General features: G+C 40.9%; 1 protein-coding gene and 1 long non-coding RNA gene across 4 annotated transcripts in view; one reads left to right on the top strand and one right to left on the bottom strand.

The window, feature by feature from the left end:
* LOC145444270 (uncharacterized) overlaps positions 1-18032 on the top strand; it is a 244724-nt gene that overhangs the window by 162573 nt on the left and 64119 nt on the right. The window lies entirely within an intron of this gene.
* LOC145444809 (E-selectin-like) lies at positions 2977-11929 on the bottom strand. Of its 3 annotated transcripts, none has more exons than XM_080322823.1 (16): positions 11859-11929; positions 9588-9661; positions 9437-9525; positions 9273-9374; positions 8719-8836; positions 8110-8175; positions 7852-8043; positions 7217-7411; positions 6960-7142; positions 6507-6689; positions 6009-6191; positions 5355-5567; positions 5175-5286; positions 4539-4687; positions 4324-4481; positions 2977-3604 (listed from the first exon to the last, which is right to left on the bottom strand). In XM_080322823.1, exons 2-16 carry the CDS (start codon positions 9643-9645, stop codon positions 3434-3436), a joined length of 2172 nt encoding a protein of 723 aa, XP_080178949.1. In that variant the 5' UTR covers positions 9646-9661; positions 11859-11929; the 3' UTR covers positions 2977-3433. The 3 variants fall into 3 exon arrangements, with proteins under 3 accessions (XP_080178949.1, XP_080178948.1, XP_080178947.1); XM_080322822.1 differs by lacking the exon at positions 11859-11929 and adding an exon at positions 9767-10096; XM_080322821.1 differs by lacking the exon at positions 11859-11929 and having other exon boundaries at positions 9588-9747.

The following is an 18032-nucleotide window of genomic DNA, read 5'->3' as shown; positions in this document are numbered from 1 at the left end:
ATTAGCAATATGACATCACGTGACGTCATAGGATCACGTTCGCGTTCACACATATACTTTTCAAAATGGTTCGCGAACACGAGCCTGAACATTTCAGGGGTTCGCACCATCCCTAATATGCAGTGTTGCAACTAGGTTTGCTCTCTTCCAGTGCGGGAAAGTGAGCAACGAGCAATGAGCATACTATTCTATGTCAAATTGATGTTCCCAGAGTCGCTGTTTTGTTTCAAATGCGAGTATATGCCTCATATCTCATATATCACTTGTTTCTTCCCCTGAAGTTGCTAAGTTATTTTGTTCAGATGTGACGTTAAATCTACTATAAGTAAGAAAGCTTCGATACCCATTTTGGATCACGAAATTGTGTGGCGTTCTAATGTTTTTCTTTTCAAGGAAAGTAGGTATTTCATTTCCTAACTCCACTCGTGCAACCATAGCCCCTTGGCTTGGCCAGCGAACATCGCGGAAATGCAGGACATCGCCATGTTGATTTTCTGCTTCTAATAACATCTGGCGCAACTGTAGGTGGTTATGGGACAGAATCATATTCACTTGTAATATCCACACTGGTCTACTTGAAAAGGAAAAGTGGTGAGATAACCGGGTGGTATGATCTACATCTGCAATAACTGAGGGTTCGAGTCCGATCCGACCGATGTCATCTACAGAATCCCTTCCCTCGGGTTGCAGGTTTATTTAGACTTCTTCTCGTCATCCGATCCGCGCTAGCGGTGTGCTACAAGTCGGCAGCTACAGAATCAAAATAGATAATATCGGGCCAGTGTAAATGACCATTGATGTCGAAAACACACCACGAATACTGCTAACAATAAGGACTCCAAAAAGAACCATTAATGACATGCTTAGTAGAATGTAATTTATTACAAGCTCGTTACACTTGGGATAAACATTGTACCGTGTTCTACATCCGGTCGACCTGTTCTGAAGCATACACCTGCTTATTTATTGTGATAGCTATAGTCATCATCCCAACGGTATCTGGTACACCCTATCAAAGTGATAAACCTTTTAAAAATTTTGGTATATCATTAGGTGTACGGTATAAACTCGGCTCAAGAGCAACTAGTTTACTTTACAGACAATCTCGCACTGTACTTTGGTACGACATACTATACCAGTGGTGAGGAACCTTTTTTGTCTAAAGAGCCATATTGGTCCTACTTTTTTTGATTTCACCTCCTAAAGAGCCATGCATGTCAATCAACTGTTTCGTCACAATTGAAATTCCGTGACGCCATGGTAGCAATAATTCGAATTACATGGGATTCGTCGTGTGCGCCGCATTTTCTTAGTAAAAACTCGTACTAATCATGCTGGTAGCCTTATTTGAGCTTGATCTTTAAACCTGTGTTACGAGAACTTAGGTTCGTCGTTATGCTGCTTTAAATGCCAGAACACATGTTCACATACGCAGGTGAAGCCAAACATGTTCATTTCAGCAGTATATATCCAAAGCCACTCTAAGCTGTGATACATAAGTGAAGTCAGGTCAGGGGAGGCAAGTGAGGTAGTACCTCACCTGTCGTCAGGATGAGTAGAAGAAAATTGTTATACGTTCAATTACTATTGGTATTTCTTATCGATTTTCAGTTCATGAATGACAAGATTTTAAACATTTTTCTCCCTAAATCAAACAATTTGCATATTTATTGTTCGAAAATAAACCGTGAAACGAAAGGTAGGCCTAAGGCCGCACAAACGGGCCAAGCTTCCCCATGGGTAACACAATTCATCGTAAATATCTTTGAATCTATTGTAACTGGTATTAACCGAATGTAACCAAGCGATTCCGAAAATTTAAATACTGGTCGACTTCTCAGTTCTCAAAGAATTCGGCGGTAACATAGAACGTTGCGCTACATACCTACATTTTATCGCGGGTATACAGAGCTATTTACCAACCAAGAACGTGGATAGCTATGACGTTGTTTGTAATTCGAGTTTGGAATTGTGAATGTAACGTACACGGCAGTTCATTTTGAGCCGTAGATCAGGAAGACAATGCGTATTTGAAAACTGCGTTGTCACATGGACGTCGCCATGACTGCTATTCACTCTGATCAATCAACGTCTCGTGCAATCCAAGATTTCGAGTCGGTTACATAAAATTCGCGAGTGATATTGGTCGCTGGTGCCACAGCAACCTAAATTTGACGATTTTGAAAGAGGGATCCGAACCCCTAAACCTGAAGACGGCATTGCCTTCACCTCTCAAAGACATGTCTATACTGTCACGGGGATAATTATTCTGGTTGTGACGGAAATTTGCTAACAAGTTGCTGCAATATTGATCAATTCAATACAAAAAATAAATATTTGGCAAAGAGTCATATCTTATACCCAAAAGAGCCATATATGGCTCGCGAGCCATAGGTTCCCGACCACTGTACTATACTATAGTAGCAGACTTGGACAACTAGACAATTCTAGTTGACTAATTTCACTAAATTAGATCGAAATGCCGGTAATCTAATTCTAATCTAATTTGGAAAAGCTGAAAATTTTCTAGTTGTCCAAGTCTGACTAGTAGTCCTATACCGGCTGCCCATCAGTTTTATGCCGTAACAATATACTAGTACAATGTAGGCTACTTATGTCGTGGCAATGCCACAATTTTTCTACACAGTGCTAGCGTTGAAGTTTGCATGCAACTCAATTAGAAACGGCGGGCCATATTCTTGTGATAACTAATTATGATGTCGCGGGCCGGACATCAATCCCTTCAAAATCTTGCATTGACTGCCTATAGTTAACCCTGATCTCCATATGGTGCCAAGCTGCGTGTCTGATAAAACGGTAATTGACAAATTAGCAAGGCTTCGCAAGATTTGGGAGAAATGCGGTGTTTTCTTTGGTCGATGATACGTGATATGTAACACCCTTCCCCGGCGATAAATAGGGTATAATATACCATTTACATATATATATAATACTGATATATATATACTCGTGAAATTTGACGATATCCAACAGTTTATATATTTCTCCTTTCGAACAACGCATGACGCATTCACAACCAATTAAAAATCGTATAAAAATACCATATACAGAGAAACTTTTCAATAAATATAAATATTTAGAAAATGAGGCAGAAGTACAAGTCATTATATACATTCGCAATACCTAATCCCTTCCTAATTAGTACAGCCGTGGGAACGTAGGTTGGAAAATATATTGCCGAAATTCTGTGAAATAACGGTGACTATATCGTTTCAAATCAAACAAGACTTTAAATGAATGCTGCAAATCTACCATTAACGGCTGCCATAACATCATAAGATATCTCCACGAAACACCGGATACTCAAACGATTTCTCCAGCGTTTTACGATAGCCTTTTCCACAATAGTTGATGTACTCAAACAGACTCCATGCAGCCTACTTTATCGTACATCAATGCAAGAGATTGATACTCATTCGCAGCTGACTTCGCATATTTTATCAGCAATAAGTTTTAGCAGTTTATCCTGAAAGCTGTTGAGTACATCCGTCGCTGTCAATACTAAATCACGATCTCCAGTCATTTCCACCAGCTGCTCCACCAACCCTCGCGGATCTTCCCTGAAGACTCCCAGCGCGACAATCTTAAAGAAAGATTTGTGATAAATTGATTGGTTTCAAAATCGATATCGTGTGATAATTTACTTTGACGCCTACCTACGACACACCATTCCGGTCAGACTGTGATATACAGCAATCAATAAAAAGTAATTAACGGATTTCATCTCGTAATCTGCTTGAGTGTTTTTGAGCTCATTGAGGATCTTTTGGTTTCTTGCGGTAGTTGCGGTTGACGTCGTGACAAGAAAATAGCTTTCTATTTCTATTGTATGGCATGGCTGAACGATGACTCAATACGCGTTTTTTACTTAGTCTGTTAAATTCGTATATTCAGTTTTTGCGCATAGTTTCGTTTTCATTATTTACTCTTGTAATATACCTATATTTAAGTGACTTGCATTGCACGAATGCACGTGCGACTCTCATGCAATATCGTATTCCATAAGTTGATATCAAGATCGCCACGAGTTCTCTCCTGTGGCAATCGTGTTTGCAGCAATATCCTGGAGTCATTTCGTTTAGACAGCACAAAAACAACAGAAAATTAATCCCATTCCACGATACCATACTACAAAAACAATAAATTTGCACGTGCTGGCGCTAAAACACACTGCGGAACTTCTGCCACCCATGACGGCAGCACGTGACAAAGCATTGATCAATAATCGGCAGTTATATTGTGGTGTCATATGTCATACGAAACTACAGCACCATAGAGCCATGATTTACAGGGTTTTCGTACCTGCACTCCGGAGTCTCTCAGTTCTTTAGCCGTTTGCCTGAACTCATCTTTAGATTTGCCGTCGGTCATTATGAAGACCATGTCAGTTACGTTCGGTCTATTCCGAGTAGTCAACGCCACATTTTGAGCATGCCTTAACGCCTTTCCGATAAAGGTTCCTGCAAATATCTTAGCTATTGATATGGCGTGCGTTTGGTGACATTTGCTGAGCTCACCTCCGCCCTTTTTCGGCATTCTTCTAATGGCGTCTGTTAATTCATCGACTGTATCGTAGTCTCCGAATAAAATCTGGGTATCTTCGTCGACGCGTCTGTTGAAGCGGAACGCGGATATTTGGACGCTGTCTTGAGATATGCGGAATGTCCTGCAAATAATGTGATAAAGTGAAAATGTGTGGAAATAGACATTCTGTACATTGGGAATTAGTGGCTCTCACGAATATCTCCGTCTAACTAGTCCCCGACCCAAGTTTCAGAAATAAACATTTCGATTTGAGAGAGAGAGATATGATGTTCTTTTTCGCCTGCACCATCGAGATGCTTTGACGACTGAGTTGCGATACGGCCCCATGAGGTCATCTATCTGCGCCCCCGCTTTTTTTTCTCCTCCATGCTATCCGTGATTGCTGAGCGCCTAGCAGGATAGCTGCGGATACCAATTTTCCAGTCTTTGGTATGACCCGGCCGGGGATCGAACCCACGACCTACCGCTCGAGAAGCCGGACGTATAACCATTACACTATCTCGCTCGGATTAACATACCAGGATCGATCCTTGGTACCGTTCTGGACCAATCATACCGCAATAACGTAGTAATATTGAAGAAGAATTAGCAGACAATACGTCGCATACCTGACGAGGCGAACGAGGAAATCTATCATTCTTCTCCATTCCGGTTTCCTTATCGAACTGGACGAATCCACGATTACCACAATATCTTTTTTCGCCATGGGTGGACAATTCGCTGCGAAGTAATCAATGATTAATTAGGTTCCAAAAGCTCTCTGCAAGCGCCGTTTGCTAAGTGCCTACCATTACAACATGGCTTCTTTTTACTCCATCGGACTTCTCCGTCCGATGTTGACTCGCACACTGTTTCGGATCGATTGCTGGGTAACAACACATATCCTTCTGCGGAGCATTCGAATGAGCATGTTGTTCCGACGCTATTTTCCTCATTTGTACAGATGATATTTCCGTGGTGGAGTTGACCCAGGCTCGGGCAGTTTGGCGGTGGTACAGGAGCTGTGATATAAACAGTTCAATATGTAAACAAATGCCTGTATCAGTGTACGCAGACGAAATCCAGTGATTTTAAACAATGGTATCGAGATTAAATAAAGATAGGCTCCTGATTTGATTATGGTATGACATACGATTTTTTAATTGTAATTCTCACTCGTGTATGATGCGCGAAGGCGCCATGCATCCATCCCACTCTCATTCAAAGAGAAATATGTTTGCAGTAAGTATGTGTGTATGAATATCTATAGGTGTGCGACGTGCGTGTATGCAGTAAGATTAGGCCTACAATACCAAGCGTAACCGCTTATTAAATATCGATGCTATTTCTGACATCGCAATGCTCTTTAGAGGTCTATCTCGCTATGGTAGTGAAATATATACTGTTTGCTCCATAGTATAACCAGATAGCCTATTGGCAACGGTCACTAGCATTCTTCTCACCTATGCAAATAGGTACATCGCTCGTCCATTGCGGTCCCTCTGACATCAACTCGCAAGATGTCGTAGCATCTCCTTCCATTTCAAAACCATGCTCGCAATCGAAGGCGCACGTTGCTCCCAAGTCACTTGAACCGGAACATTCAAGGAAGCCGTTTCGTGGGGTTGGGAGTTGTTCGCATCCGCCTGTACGCAAATGCGTGAGTTATCAAAGTGGCCGTGTTTCACTGACGAAAGGGTGCTGCCTGACGAGATTTGGGTTGGACAAACAAATATATGCAATGACTTGGGTTCAATTTTCCACTGTAGCGTCATACTGCGGAAATTTTTGAATGACCGAGACGGTTGTTCTCCCTAAAGCTATATTCGAGCCCACACTGTCCAGAATGTATATAATTAAGGCTGCTTATGCCCTCGCATTGAATGTTACGTGTAGTATATACTGCTGGTTGCTGCGTCGGTTAAATGTCGTTAGACCAAAATAAAGACGAAATACCTTACCGACACAAGTTGGAGCAGCGTCCGTCCAAAGTGGCCCGAGAGAGTACATGTTGCATGATGTAGTGGAAGCGCCGATCATCCTCAAACCTTCGTGACAAGTAAACGAGCATACTGTACCAACTTCTCGGTTTCCGTCGCAGTTGACAAAGCCGTTTACTGGAGTTTCTACCCTTCCGCATCGTCCTATATGGTCATCGGAAACGTTACAAATCGTACAAATGAAGAAGCGTAAACTGAAACCTCTGCCTACGGTCGGGAATACTACGCATTTTACAGACAAAGAAGCATCTGTGCGTCTACAGACGCGAGGCTACAGACTTAGTTCTCAGCACATACAGCTACCGACTTTCCATCGCTATTTTCTATGTTGGATGATGATATTGAGAACACACTTCCTGGGGATAGTGTCCAGCATTCTTCTATACGAATCTACGATAACAAGTCGGTCCTTACCAGTACATGTAGGAGCATCATTCGTCCACTGCGGTCCGTCAGCAGTCAATATGCACGTTGTCGTCGTGTGGCCTTGCAACTCCAATCCTATATTACATAAGTATCCGCATGTAGTGCCCAATTCACCAGAACCTCTACAGTGGACAAATCCGTTAACTGGGGATTGAACTTCGCCACATTGTCCTGTAAAGCAGGGTTTTGATGCTGCTTATCGTGTACAAGTCCCGGTATAAAAACGTTTTAGGTAAGTTCATTACCTGTGCATATCGGAGTGTTTTCACTCCATCTTGGTCCGAGTGGCGTGCCAATGCACGAAGTGATTTCCGCACCTTCCAATTGCAAACCGTTGTTGCAATGAAAGAGACAGTTGGTAACGCCTACTGCACCAGATCCGGAACAATTCACTCCGCCAAATTTCGGTGATTCGACTGGATCGCATTGCGGCTTGGGAACTGCAATAAGGTTGCTGTTGTCAATTCGTAAATTCGAGCGAGGTCTACATATCAGCATCAGCAGCGTATATTTCTTTTAATTGATTGGTTGACTTTCGCATACTTGACGGCAACATACTTAAATCCAAGAATAGCAATCACACAGCGTGTGTCCCCGAGTGAAATGAGGTTTACATTATATATATATATAGAAATACTAGTGTTTTATACGCCGATTTATATATTGTTCTTGATGTATGTCGCATGTATACCTTATTTTATATGTTGCCACGAGTTACGGGCAACGAACCCTGACAATCGTGATAGTACTTATGCTGATGTTAGGGAGTCTGTATTATGTGCTTATTTATATTTACTATGTTAGTGTGATTAACGAAATAAAGTCTATGTCTCTTTCTCTCTCTCTCCCTCTTTCTCTCTTTCAAAACTCAATCACTCACCTTGTTCACGACATGTCGGGCTTCTCCTATTCCACATTGCTCTCTTCGAAAATAGCACGCAAGTGATCATTCGACTACCGACCAGCTCATATCCCTCGTCGCACGTGAAAGTACATTGGCTTTCCAGCGATCGTCCGTTGGTGCAAGAAACCTGACCGCGCTCCGGTATCTCGGGGTCGACTTGACATGTGACTGTGAGGATTATGGTATAGCACGGCTGGTCCTACTCAAAAGGGTGTAATGAATTACAGATCATACTTTCTGTTAGGGATCCTGATACGGGGTGATCGCGTCTGCGGATGGCTTCGTTTTCCGTTGGCTCACCTGAAATAATGCCGTAATGTTAGGCCTATACTAGAGACATGCTGAGACATAATTGAATATACTTTCACTGATTGCAAATGCATGTATATCGTCTACAGCTCGTGGATATATACTGCGAAACGCAATTCCTATATGAGTAACCATTGTTTCAGAGATAAAAAAAAAAAAAAATTGCCTAACCGCTGTTGGAGTATTTTTTTATGTCCAATTCATCGCCATAAGGCAAATATAAAGACCCATGAACCACAGAGGTCTGTCGTAAAAGCCAGCAGTTTTGGGAATGAATTGATCGAATGTGGAGGTGTCCGGTGCAAATGATCAAAGATCCCGGAACACCATATGAATATCAAATATACCTATCGAATATTTGTTACCACGTATTAGCACCGAAGCGCTCGGTGCTGATTGTATAATTAGCAATCAGTCAGAGAGTAAAACTAATCTGACCCAGGGCCTACGATATTCCATGTGAATATCTAATGCCCCGTCTGACCCTTGTGTGGTCCTTTTTTTAATTTATCCTTCAGCTGTATCCAAACTTACTTGTGCTTACGCAGAGCAAGTTTCGCCTATTGCAGCGGTTTCCAGAACAACAACATCGACAAACGGAATTGATTTTCTTGTCGTTGCATTGCGTGGGGCCCCAAGCTGCTCTGGGATTCTGTTTTAAAAGACATACAAATTAGAAAAACTATTACTTCATATATACAACGAACTGAAGGTTCAAAGGCTCGAAATAACTAATCATAGAGATACTTAAATTAATTCAAAATCAGTCCGGAATCGCTATAGAAGCTCTATACGAGCTACAATGGGTGCTACCGAGCTAGATTTTCTATTCCGAAATATTCCGCTATTCATACCTATCTTCACATCTTGTCGCATATAAGGTAATAGTGAGTGTAAAATATTCCGATTTTGTGACGTCATTCCCTTATTGGTGCTATTTTTCTCGATAGATATAGAGAACCATCGATGACTTAACCAATTCACAAATTAATTTCAATTGCTTCTTTTATTTCAACTTAATTGCTTGCTTTGATTTATTTGCCACTGACAACAAGCAAGGAAACTTCAAAAATCGTATATACTCTAACCTGAATCTGATTATCATTGCATGCTTGCGCCTCCTTGCACCCGGTCTTAATAAGCGGCAAAGTACCCCAGCTCGACGAATGCCGCACTTCCGTCAGACAGACCTACCAAACGAAAGGGGTAAGGATATGGCTGGCGTGAAACTTATGCTCAATATGCCGCATACAGTTTCTGTGAAGCTGCATTCTCTATAATAGCCCTTCCGCCAACACTCCATAGGCGACTTGGCGTTGTCGCATGTCAAACACTGTAGTCCTACAAGGTAAAGAGGGTTTTTGTAATAAAAACGGTTTCGATAGCTACGTATAGACGCATACCTGAAGACGGAACATTCCATAGGGCAGCCGATATAAATAGAGTAGCGCAAAAATGCATTTCGGGAGAGGCGCCACTAAACAGATATTACTATATAACTTCTTTGAAAATGTAATTGTACTGATTAAGCCTTATAGCAAATCATTCTTTTATACAGGTGTCTCGATCCTTATAACCTCACCTTTTTTCTCGATTCGACAGCGTGATCTGGAGACACGAAAATGAAGTAACGCGAGTGATCGCTATGAAAACAACACCTTCACGACAGACTGCTTGGGAGCGAATCCCGCAGTCCTGTTTGTTTCAATGCGTAGGCGTCAGGCAGTGGGCCCACATGTGATACGGAAGTGGTAGAATGATCGCGAAGCCAATCCAAATCCGAGCTCGAAATAACATTTGCTTTTTCCCAGTACAGCAAAGTATGAAATTTCGTGTTGGAAAATGATTTCGTTCGGATGTGTGTGTAGCCACATTGAGTTACCGGAACTGCAGACATCACATAGTCCCTATATCAAACGACGATACAGCATCGAAAAATAATAGTTGATGATCACAAGTCTACTAAATCCATACGAAATTCTCCTAACAAACATGTAATTCCTTTTTTTGTGGAAAAGATATGGATACTCGCTATTCCTGACATCGTTCGCAAAAGACGTCATACTAATGATCACAAGTCGCAGGCTTTTGTAGTGAATTTCTTCCAAGCAAGTTATGTGCCGATTTGGTAACAGATACTCCTTATCATGCGAACTTGTGCGTACGTACACGTAGTGACCCCATCCTCAATTCTCTATGAGTCATTAAGATTTATATTGTTACGTCGTGATCGGAAATGATGTACAGGCTGGTTGATGGCTACGTAAACCTACATTATTGGTCCGTGTGCTCGCACTCGCACTGTGTATAGCAGACCTACATTATCGTGCAGACTGCAGACATGCTGCCTACTGCGGTTATGTCTGTTGCTGAATTGCTCGCTGTATCGTGCAAATGTAGATAGCTGCTGGCAACACGCGCCATTCGTGCGTGCTTCAAACAAGCGTGTATGATGACGCCGATGAATTGGCAACTTTACAATCATCAAGAAAATGAACAATAGGCACTCCATCACAATTCGTCAGCTACATCTTTGACAAACTAATAAGAGCTTCTCTAATTGTGATAAATTGTAATGAGATGTTGTGCGTGCACTTTTCTCCGTCGAAAAAGTATACGCTAACGTTCGACCTTAGATGATTTGCGACTTCACTGCATTTACACTCACTTCCTCAGTTAAGGAAATATTTTTACAGACATTTTACTGGAGGGCTGTAGAGAGAGTAACGTATAGTTTCGCATCAAGTGCACGCGTCACTTGAATATTGAATATTTTGAAGTCGTCATGTCGATTAACTGCTATACACAGGCATATTATCGTAACAAAATTCCCGGGTGACATTCTGTCAAACTACTGAACGATGTAAATTGCGGTAGAACCCAGAAGTTAGAAGATGATGATAATTTGAATACGACTATATTGGTTGTTATTATTGTTGATTGTGTTGGTTTAGTGATTGCGAAGCAAGTGGTTTTGTTGACCATATTTTATTATTCTTTTGCATCCATGACTATTGGTTATCTAATCTGAGTAGTACAGTAACACCTTCTTGTCCTTGAAGGACGCCCCATTTTAAAGCCCGCCCTACTACTCGTGAATGATTTTCGAAATAATATGCTTTTAAAGTATATAACGAGATTGGTTTCTGCCTATCGTGGCTCAATTCCTGCGATTTAATACGCAGTTTCTTGTCGAGAATTAATTAGTTAGCGCACTTCTTCCCTTGAAAATACCACGCTGTTGCCGTTGATCAGTTTCAATTCATATAGTCGTCGCGTTCCAAAAAACGCCTGAGAAACACATCAATTGTACTTTCCTTCATACGCGTCAACACATTGGCAATCGCTGCTGATTCGAATTCATCGTGGTATTAATGCAAATTGTCTTGGTGCGTAGATCGTTGATAACTTTGGCAATGAATACGATTAGCGCTCGACTTTCGTAGTAACTTGGCGCGATCTCAGTCACGATTGTATTAGCATATATTTTTTCATTTATTGGCAATTGCGTCGTACTGGTAAGTGTACGTCGTAGCTAACTGTCTCTATACTTCATGATTCTTACTGAATTCCTCGAATGTGTAACGGCTTCAAGATATTCAATATTCAATGCACAATATTCGAACTGAACTTGGGCTTAAGACTTAGGTTACACCGATTTTGTCTCCACTTACGAAGTATCGCTGTCATGATTCGTTCCTGCAACAGATTCCTTAAGCTTGGAACTTCTCGTGTTTACTTATAGACATTTCTGGAATCACTACGAATACGAACTCCAGATTTTAAATAACGCTTTCGGGAGTGGATATACTCCTATATATATAGCGCACAGCAATGACATATTTTGTGAACCAATGGATCCAGGTGATTCCACGAGTCGACTTCAAAGTCTTTGGGCGGCACTTGGCATTCAATGGGAATGAAATTCACCACTTGACTGCATGATGTTTCCGGTGACCTTCAGAGCTCGCTGTAGAGAACATTCGTGAATTGAGTCGAATTTTGAATTAGAAGTTAAGAGTTTAGCTTCCGTATACGAATGAATCACGTGCTTAGTATTCCTATATGTACTGCTTAGAGATCGCATACATTTACTTTCACAGAAATGTACATGTGCTTGTGCTTGTGCATTGAAATGAATTGAGATCACAGCACAAATTGAGACGTGCAGGGTGAATAAAATGGTATCGCAATCAGTAAAGAGGCTAATTTAGCTTTCAAATCAACAATTTTTGGCAATACTCTCTTCCATGCCTTTATAATTGATCATGTATTATCACCTATATACGGGATTACATATAGTGGTTCTAAACTTAAAGAAAAGGACACTGAACTTGTGTTTACTAGCTAGAGAGTAACTGGGCAGTTGGACAGTGCATGCAATTCTGAAGAACAAAATAACTTGTTTTAAAGAACCGGCTACAATCTTCAACGCACGGACGCACGTGGAATATGAAACAAAGCAGTCGCAAGCGTCAGGGTTGAACGTGGAGGCCATGCAGCAGTGGCAACAATTTTCACCGGAGGTCACGAAATAACTACGTGCTTCAATAGCAACAGCTCGGTCTGATTCCAATATCTTTTGCGTAGCAACAATCTTTACCGGAGGTCACGAAATAACAACATGCGTCAACAACAAAAGTTAGGTGTGATTCCAGTATATTTTGCGTTGCAACAATCTTTACCGGAAGTTACGAAATAACATCATGTTTCAACAAATAATGATAAAAACAGTGGACCCGACCGAATTGTCTCAACCGTGTGGTATGAACACGCGGCTCATGTCTAAATTTTCGCAGACACCACTAAATTTTCGCAGACACAACTTTCATCTGCTCTAACCGGTAAATCTGATCACGCATGCAATATATGCAAGTAACAATATTGTTGACCAAATCCATTCATTATCTCCCCCTCATACGATTGGGAAATAAATAAAATAATATTAACGAATTTGGTTCGTTGTAAGCAGACAGACACGAGCAGATAGGTATTTCGTTCACCATTACTCAAATCGGCTTGTTCGTGAATGACGTAATAACGTACTCAGTTTGACACAGAAAGCGTGGGTGTGTACTGGTAGTGTGTACCTGTGAATTGTATGCACGAAGGGTAGTGGCGAGATTTCCCGTTGAAAGACGGGGGTCTGGCAAAGTGCTATTTTGGCCCCACTTTGTAGTTCCCGGACCTTCAAATATCAGGCTACGCCACCTTGCTTGTTTGGCTATATCACACTGTCGTCGGCGTGGATCAAGGACAGTCTAACGTTAAAGAAAATAGCCTGGCCGCAAAATTAGGGATGCATGTGACTAAAACAGGTCATCACTTTCGCCCAGTCCACGGCCATTATTGAAAACTGAATCCTCGTAAGCTAGCTGATGACTAAGAAAGGTCATCAATACTTGAGTGACCCGCGAAATCATTCGTAAACCGATGTGGCCCTTTGGCCAAAAAGGCTAACGCCTTGACCACGCCCCCGATTCTTTGTGCTGCTGCTTCGCTACTTTTTGTGCCATCATCGTTAACGCGCAAGGTTGTTAGCAAAATGCAATGATGTAGCATTTGATCGTGAACTTCAAAAATGGTTATGCCATATTATGTTATCAGCATGGTGGGAGAGCACAATTTCTTTGAGCTCATTCACACTAAACTATTTCGGGTTCTACAGAGATCATCGCGCTATAAAATATGCCGGATCTGATGTGTGTAACAGTATCCCGCCGGTCATCCGACAGTCGACGAGCATGTCCACATTCAAGTCGAAATACAAGCAATTACTACTAAATAAATACAGTCCATCCTCAAGATTACCGGACCACGACTGACCTATCAATCTCGCTTCCCATGACATGTCGCCCTATTCTTGTGGCTTTCTTTTTCTATACTGTCTTCTTTACTTTCAATCAGTGTGCACTGTGCAATAATAGGGCTGTTCAAAAATAACTTTTTTTTCCCGATTCAAGCCGGTCACCTCTTAAATCGTCAGGTTGCAGTAGAAAACCTTGCTCACCAAATTTCACTCGATTCCAACAAGTAGAGGCCTCCGCAGATCCAATTAAAATTTTTAATTTATTATGGAAAATTAAAAAAAAAAAATTTCCAAATTTTTCTGCCAACCCCACGAAATTGTTGAGCTGTCTTCAAAGACGTTGCAAAACAAATTTGAGTCAATTCCGACCAGTAGAAGCGGAGTTATTGGAGTTTTTCGTTGAAATTTCTCGGATTATCCTTGATTGGATAATCCGCGATTTATCAACGAAAAACTCACATAACTCCGCTTCTACTGGTCGGAATTGACTCAAATTTGTTTTGCAACGTCTTTGAAGACAGCTCAACAATTTCATGGGGTTGGCAGGAAAATTGGGAAAAATTTTTTTTTAATTTTCCATAATAAATTAAAAATTTTAATTGGATCTGCGGAGTCCTATACTTGTTAGAATCGAACCAAATTTGGTGTGCAGCGTTTTTTAGGGTAACCTGACAATTTAATCAGTGAATGGCTGGAATCCGAAGAAAAAAGTTATTTTTGAACAGCCCTACCGTGCATGCCTCCTCTTTACATCGCCTAGGCCAAGGTGGGTGTCTGATTTCATAGACTACTCCTAGTCGCTTCGACATCTTCCTGTCTATTCATTGTATCGCATTTTTGTGGTGTATTGAACTGATAAAATTGCTAATAAACCAATGATGATGATGATGATGATGATACAGAAACTATAGATTACTAACCGACGTAGGTCGATACAGAAACTATAGGTTAACGAGTAGATGTCGCTATGCTATCAGATAGCACGTTAATTTTGTGCACCGATCAACTTAGTACGGACCAGCGATGAGCATGAGCATGGATTAGGATTAGGTTGTGAAAAAACAGGATTAGTGAAATTTTGTCGGATTTGGATTGGATTAGGATTAGAGATTTTTTTCTGAACGGATTAGGATTTGGATTGGATTTACCGATTCTCTGGGAGATTGATATGTTGTGGGCGAATGGCGTCAAACTTTATCCAGATCAGTTATTAATGTACTTACGGTACACTACACTATGGCACACTCGGTGCCAATAAGCATGAGAGGTTCAGCCATATGCCAAGTTATCGTAAATCAAGAGATTGTTTGTTGTGAAAGTAAAATTCTTAATTCCTCTCTTGCATAAATTAGCATTTTTTCTGAACTTCAAATTGGAATAGGATTAGGATTGGATTTGGACTTGAATATAAAAATGTTCTGGATTAGGATTTGGATTAGGACTTAAAGCTTCCGATTTGGATTGGATTACGACATAAAAATTCCAAATCCGCTCATCTCCTAGGGACTAGGGAGCGTGGCGAGATAGCGTCGCGGTATAATCCACAGCTGCGACACCAATGAGTTGTGGGTTCGAGTCCGAGCGAGGTCGACTCCAGAATTCCTACCTAAATACTGAAAGTTTATCTAGGCTAGGGTTGCCATACGTCCGGAATTTCCCAGACATGTCCGGAATGCCTAAATGTCCGGAATTTTGAAGGCTTGACATAGGCTGATAACTTTTTCGTAAATCAAGATAATAACATTATTTTTGGGTGATTTATGCTACATGAAATTTTTCTTCGCGCTGCGCGCGATTTACCGTAACGTATATTGTTTTTAATATTGGGATTACCACCCTTCAAACACTCCAATTAAAAATAAATAAAAATAAACTTAATTTACTGAAATAAGCCTAATTGTAATAGCAATTATAGGAAAACGGTATATTCCTAGAGACGATTAAGGCCGTTTAAATGCTTTATTCAAAGATAGTGGTTCTAAAAATGGTCGTTTGCCTTTAGTCTGGGGTTCGCGAAGATGTTGAACGTAATTAGCTTCCAAAATAGCCAGTGAGTAAGTCTGTGCAAATATGCTGACTTCTTTTAGTAATCAGCTCGTCAAATTTTGATCTAGACCACGGAACATTTTCAAATTGGAGATGTAGTCGTGGCCATAGAAAGTTGGAAACCAGCATTAGGCTGGTAAATAATCTTATCGGTGTGACATAAACATGACTAATAATCAAACCAATATTATTGACAGAATTCCTTCAAAAAATTTAACGACCAGATGCATACAGCAAAGCCCCCAGAAGTTCCATCTATTACCCTATGGTAGGCCTGAAATCATTGCTTATTTGGGCGCGAGGGGGCTGAAAAAATGTGGTTTCTGTCCTGGTTACATAACACACAGCCACACACTCCTGAACCAGATCGTGACCACCTTTGGTCGATAAGCAAAGCTTTTCTTATGTGACGTCATATTGACAGACAATATGCCAATACCTCATTTTGAAATCCGCTAGTGGGCGCTAGGGAGTATCCGGAATTTGAGTCACATAAATATGGTACCCCTAATCTAGGCTCCACCTCGCCATCTCATCCACTTAAGCCAGGGCGGGCAACTTCTCCGGTCGGCGGGCCAGATATGGGAAAGTGAAGCTCTTGGCGGGCCGGATTACAGAATCTTTACATTATTCGCGTATTTATTAGCCACCTATATATACAAGAAATAAATCGTATTTAGTGTAAACTTCAAGTTTAAAGCATAGAGACCAAAAACAGTATTTAATGATTTTATTAACAGTAGCTGTTGAAGTCAATCAGACATCTGTGGCAAAAAGTTCTTTGAACTCTGGCTGCATGTCGTATGTAGAAACCCTTAGTAAAGACTGCACGTGAACACCAGTTATATTGGAAGGCTGCCTGTCTCGTTAATGATCAATAGAGATGTTCAAAAATGACTTTTTTTCTCAAATTGTACTGGCTACTTCATAAAATTGTTAGGTTGCCTATTTTAAGCCTGCACACCAAATTTGGTTCAATTCCAGCCAGTAGCCGCATTGCTACAGGAGAAAATAGGTATTTAATAAATTCAATAAATAAAGAATTGGTCACCGTAAATACTATTTTATTGATAATCCAAATTTTTCGACGGCCATAACTCCGCTTCCACTGATTGGAATTGAACCAAATGTGGTGAACATCGTTTCCATAGACAATCTAACACTTCCATGAGGTGAACAGAAAATTTTGAAATTTTTGTTTACTTATTTTCATGTAATAAATAGAAACTTCCTTCTCCTGTAGCAATGCGGCTACTGGCTGGAATTGAACCAAATTTGGATTGTACGTGTAAATTAGGTAACCTAACAATTTTATCAAGTAGCCAGTACAATTTGAGAAAAAAGTCATTTTTGAACACCCCTTATGATCCATGTTCATGGTCGAAAATATATACACACCCAAACAGAGCAAGCAGTTTCATGTCCATCTTTCTCAGGTTGGCAAACCTTGATTCATTCTGTGACGCATAAAATTTGTCAATACTTGCAGAATAGAATTTCACTTTCAGAGTAGAAACTCTCTGCGGGCAGGTCAAAATCCCTTCGCGGGCCGTAGGTTGCCCGTCCCTGACTTAAGCATTGTCTCACAAAAAGCCTAGAAGTGGGCCATGCTACAAGTCGGCAAATACGGAATTAAAAATAAGGAACATCGGCCTGGTGTAAATGATCATAGTAGTCGACAAACACAATGAATACCACGGACAACAACAACAACAACTATAGCAGGGGTGGGCAAACTGCGGCCCTTTCGACCTTTGATTGCGACTCTTAACGATTTTGCCATTTTGCTAGAGAGGTTTAACCTGAATATAAATTGATGCATTTTATCTCGTAATAACAATATACGAGTGTTGTTTTCCTGTTGTTTCTTTCCGTACGCAAGACTTGTAAAATTTAGGGGAAGGTGGCTCTACAGGGTCAGAAATTTGCCATTGAATCTTTAATCGAGTTCACATAAACGCTTCACCCGCAACAATGGATGTTTGCTTGGTCA

The sequence above is a fragment of the Botryllus schlosseri genome, chromosome 8 (genome assembly GCF_051294905.1).
Source record: "Botryllus schlosseri isolate E-star chromosome 8, Bs_hap1, whole genome shotgun sequence".
Taxonomy (NCBI): Eukaryota; Metazoa; Chordata; class Ascidiacea; order Stolidobranchia; family Styelidae; genus Botryllus; species Botryllus schlosseri.
The sequence above is the reverse complement of the archived record's forward strand: the minus strand, read 5'-3'. Positions and strand labels throughout refer to the sequence as shown.

Excerpts from the sequence above, each read along its gene's own strand:
- LOC145444809 (XM_080322823.1), bottom strand. The coding sequence starts at position 9,645 with ATGCATTTTTGCGCTACTCTATTTATATCGGCTGCCCTATGGAATGTT. Across the intron at positions 8,044-8,109 it reads ATCAGGATCCCTAACAGAAA|TCACATGTCAAGTCGACCCC; the intron begins GTATGATCTGTA and ends TAATCCTCACAG. Across the intron at positions 6,192-6,506 it reads CGCTGCTCCAACTTGTGTCG|GCGGATGCGAACAACTCCCA; the intron begins GTAAGGTATTTC and ends ATTTGCGTACAG.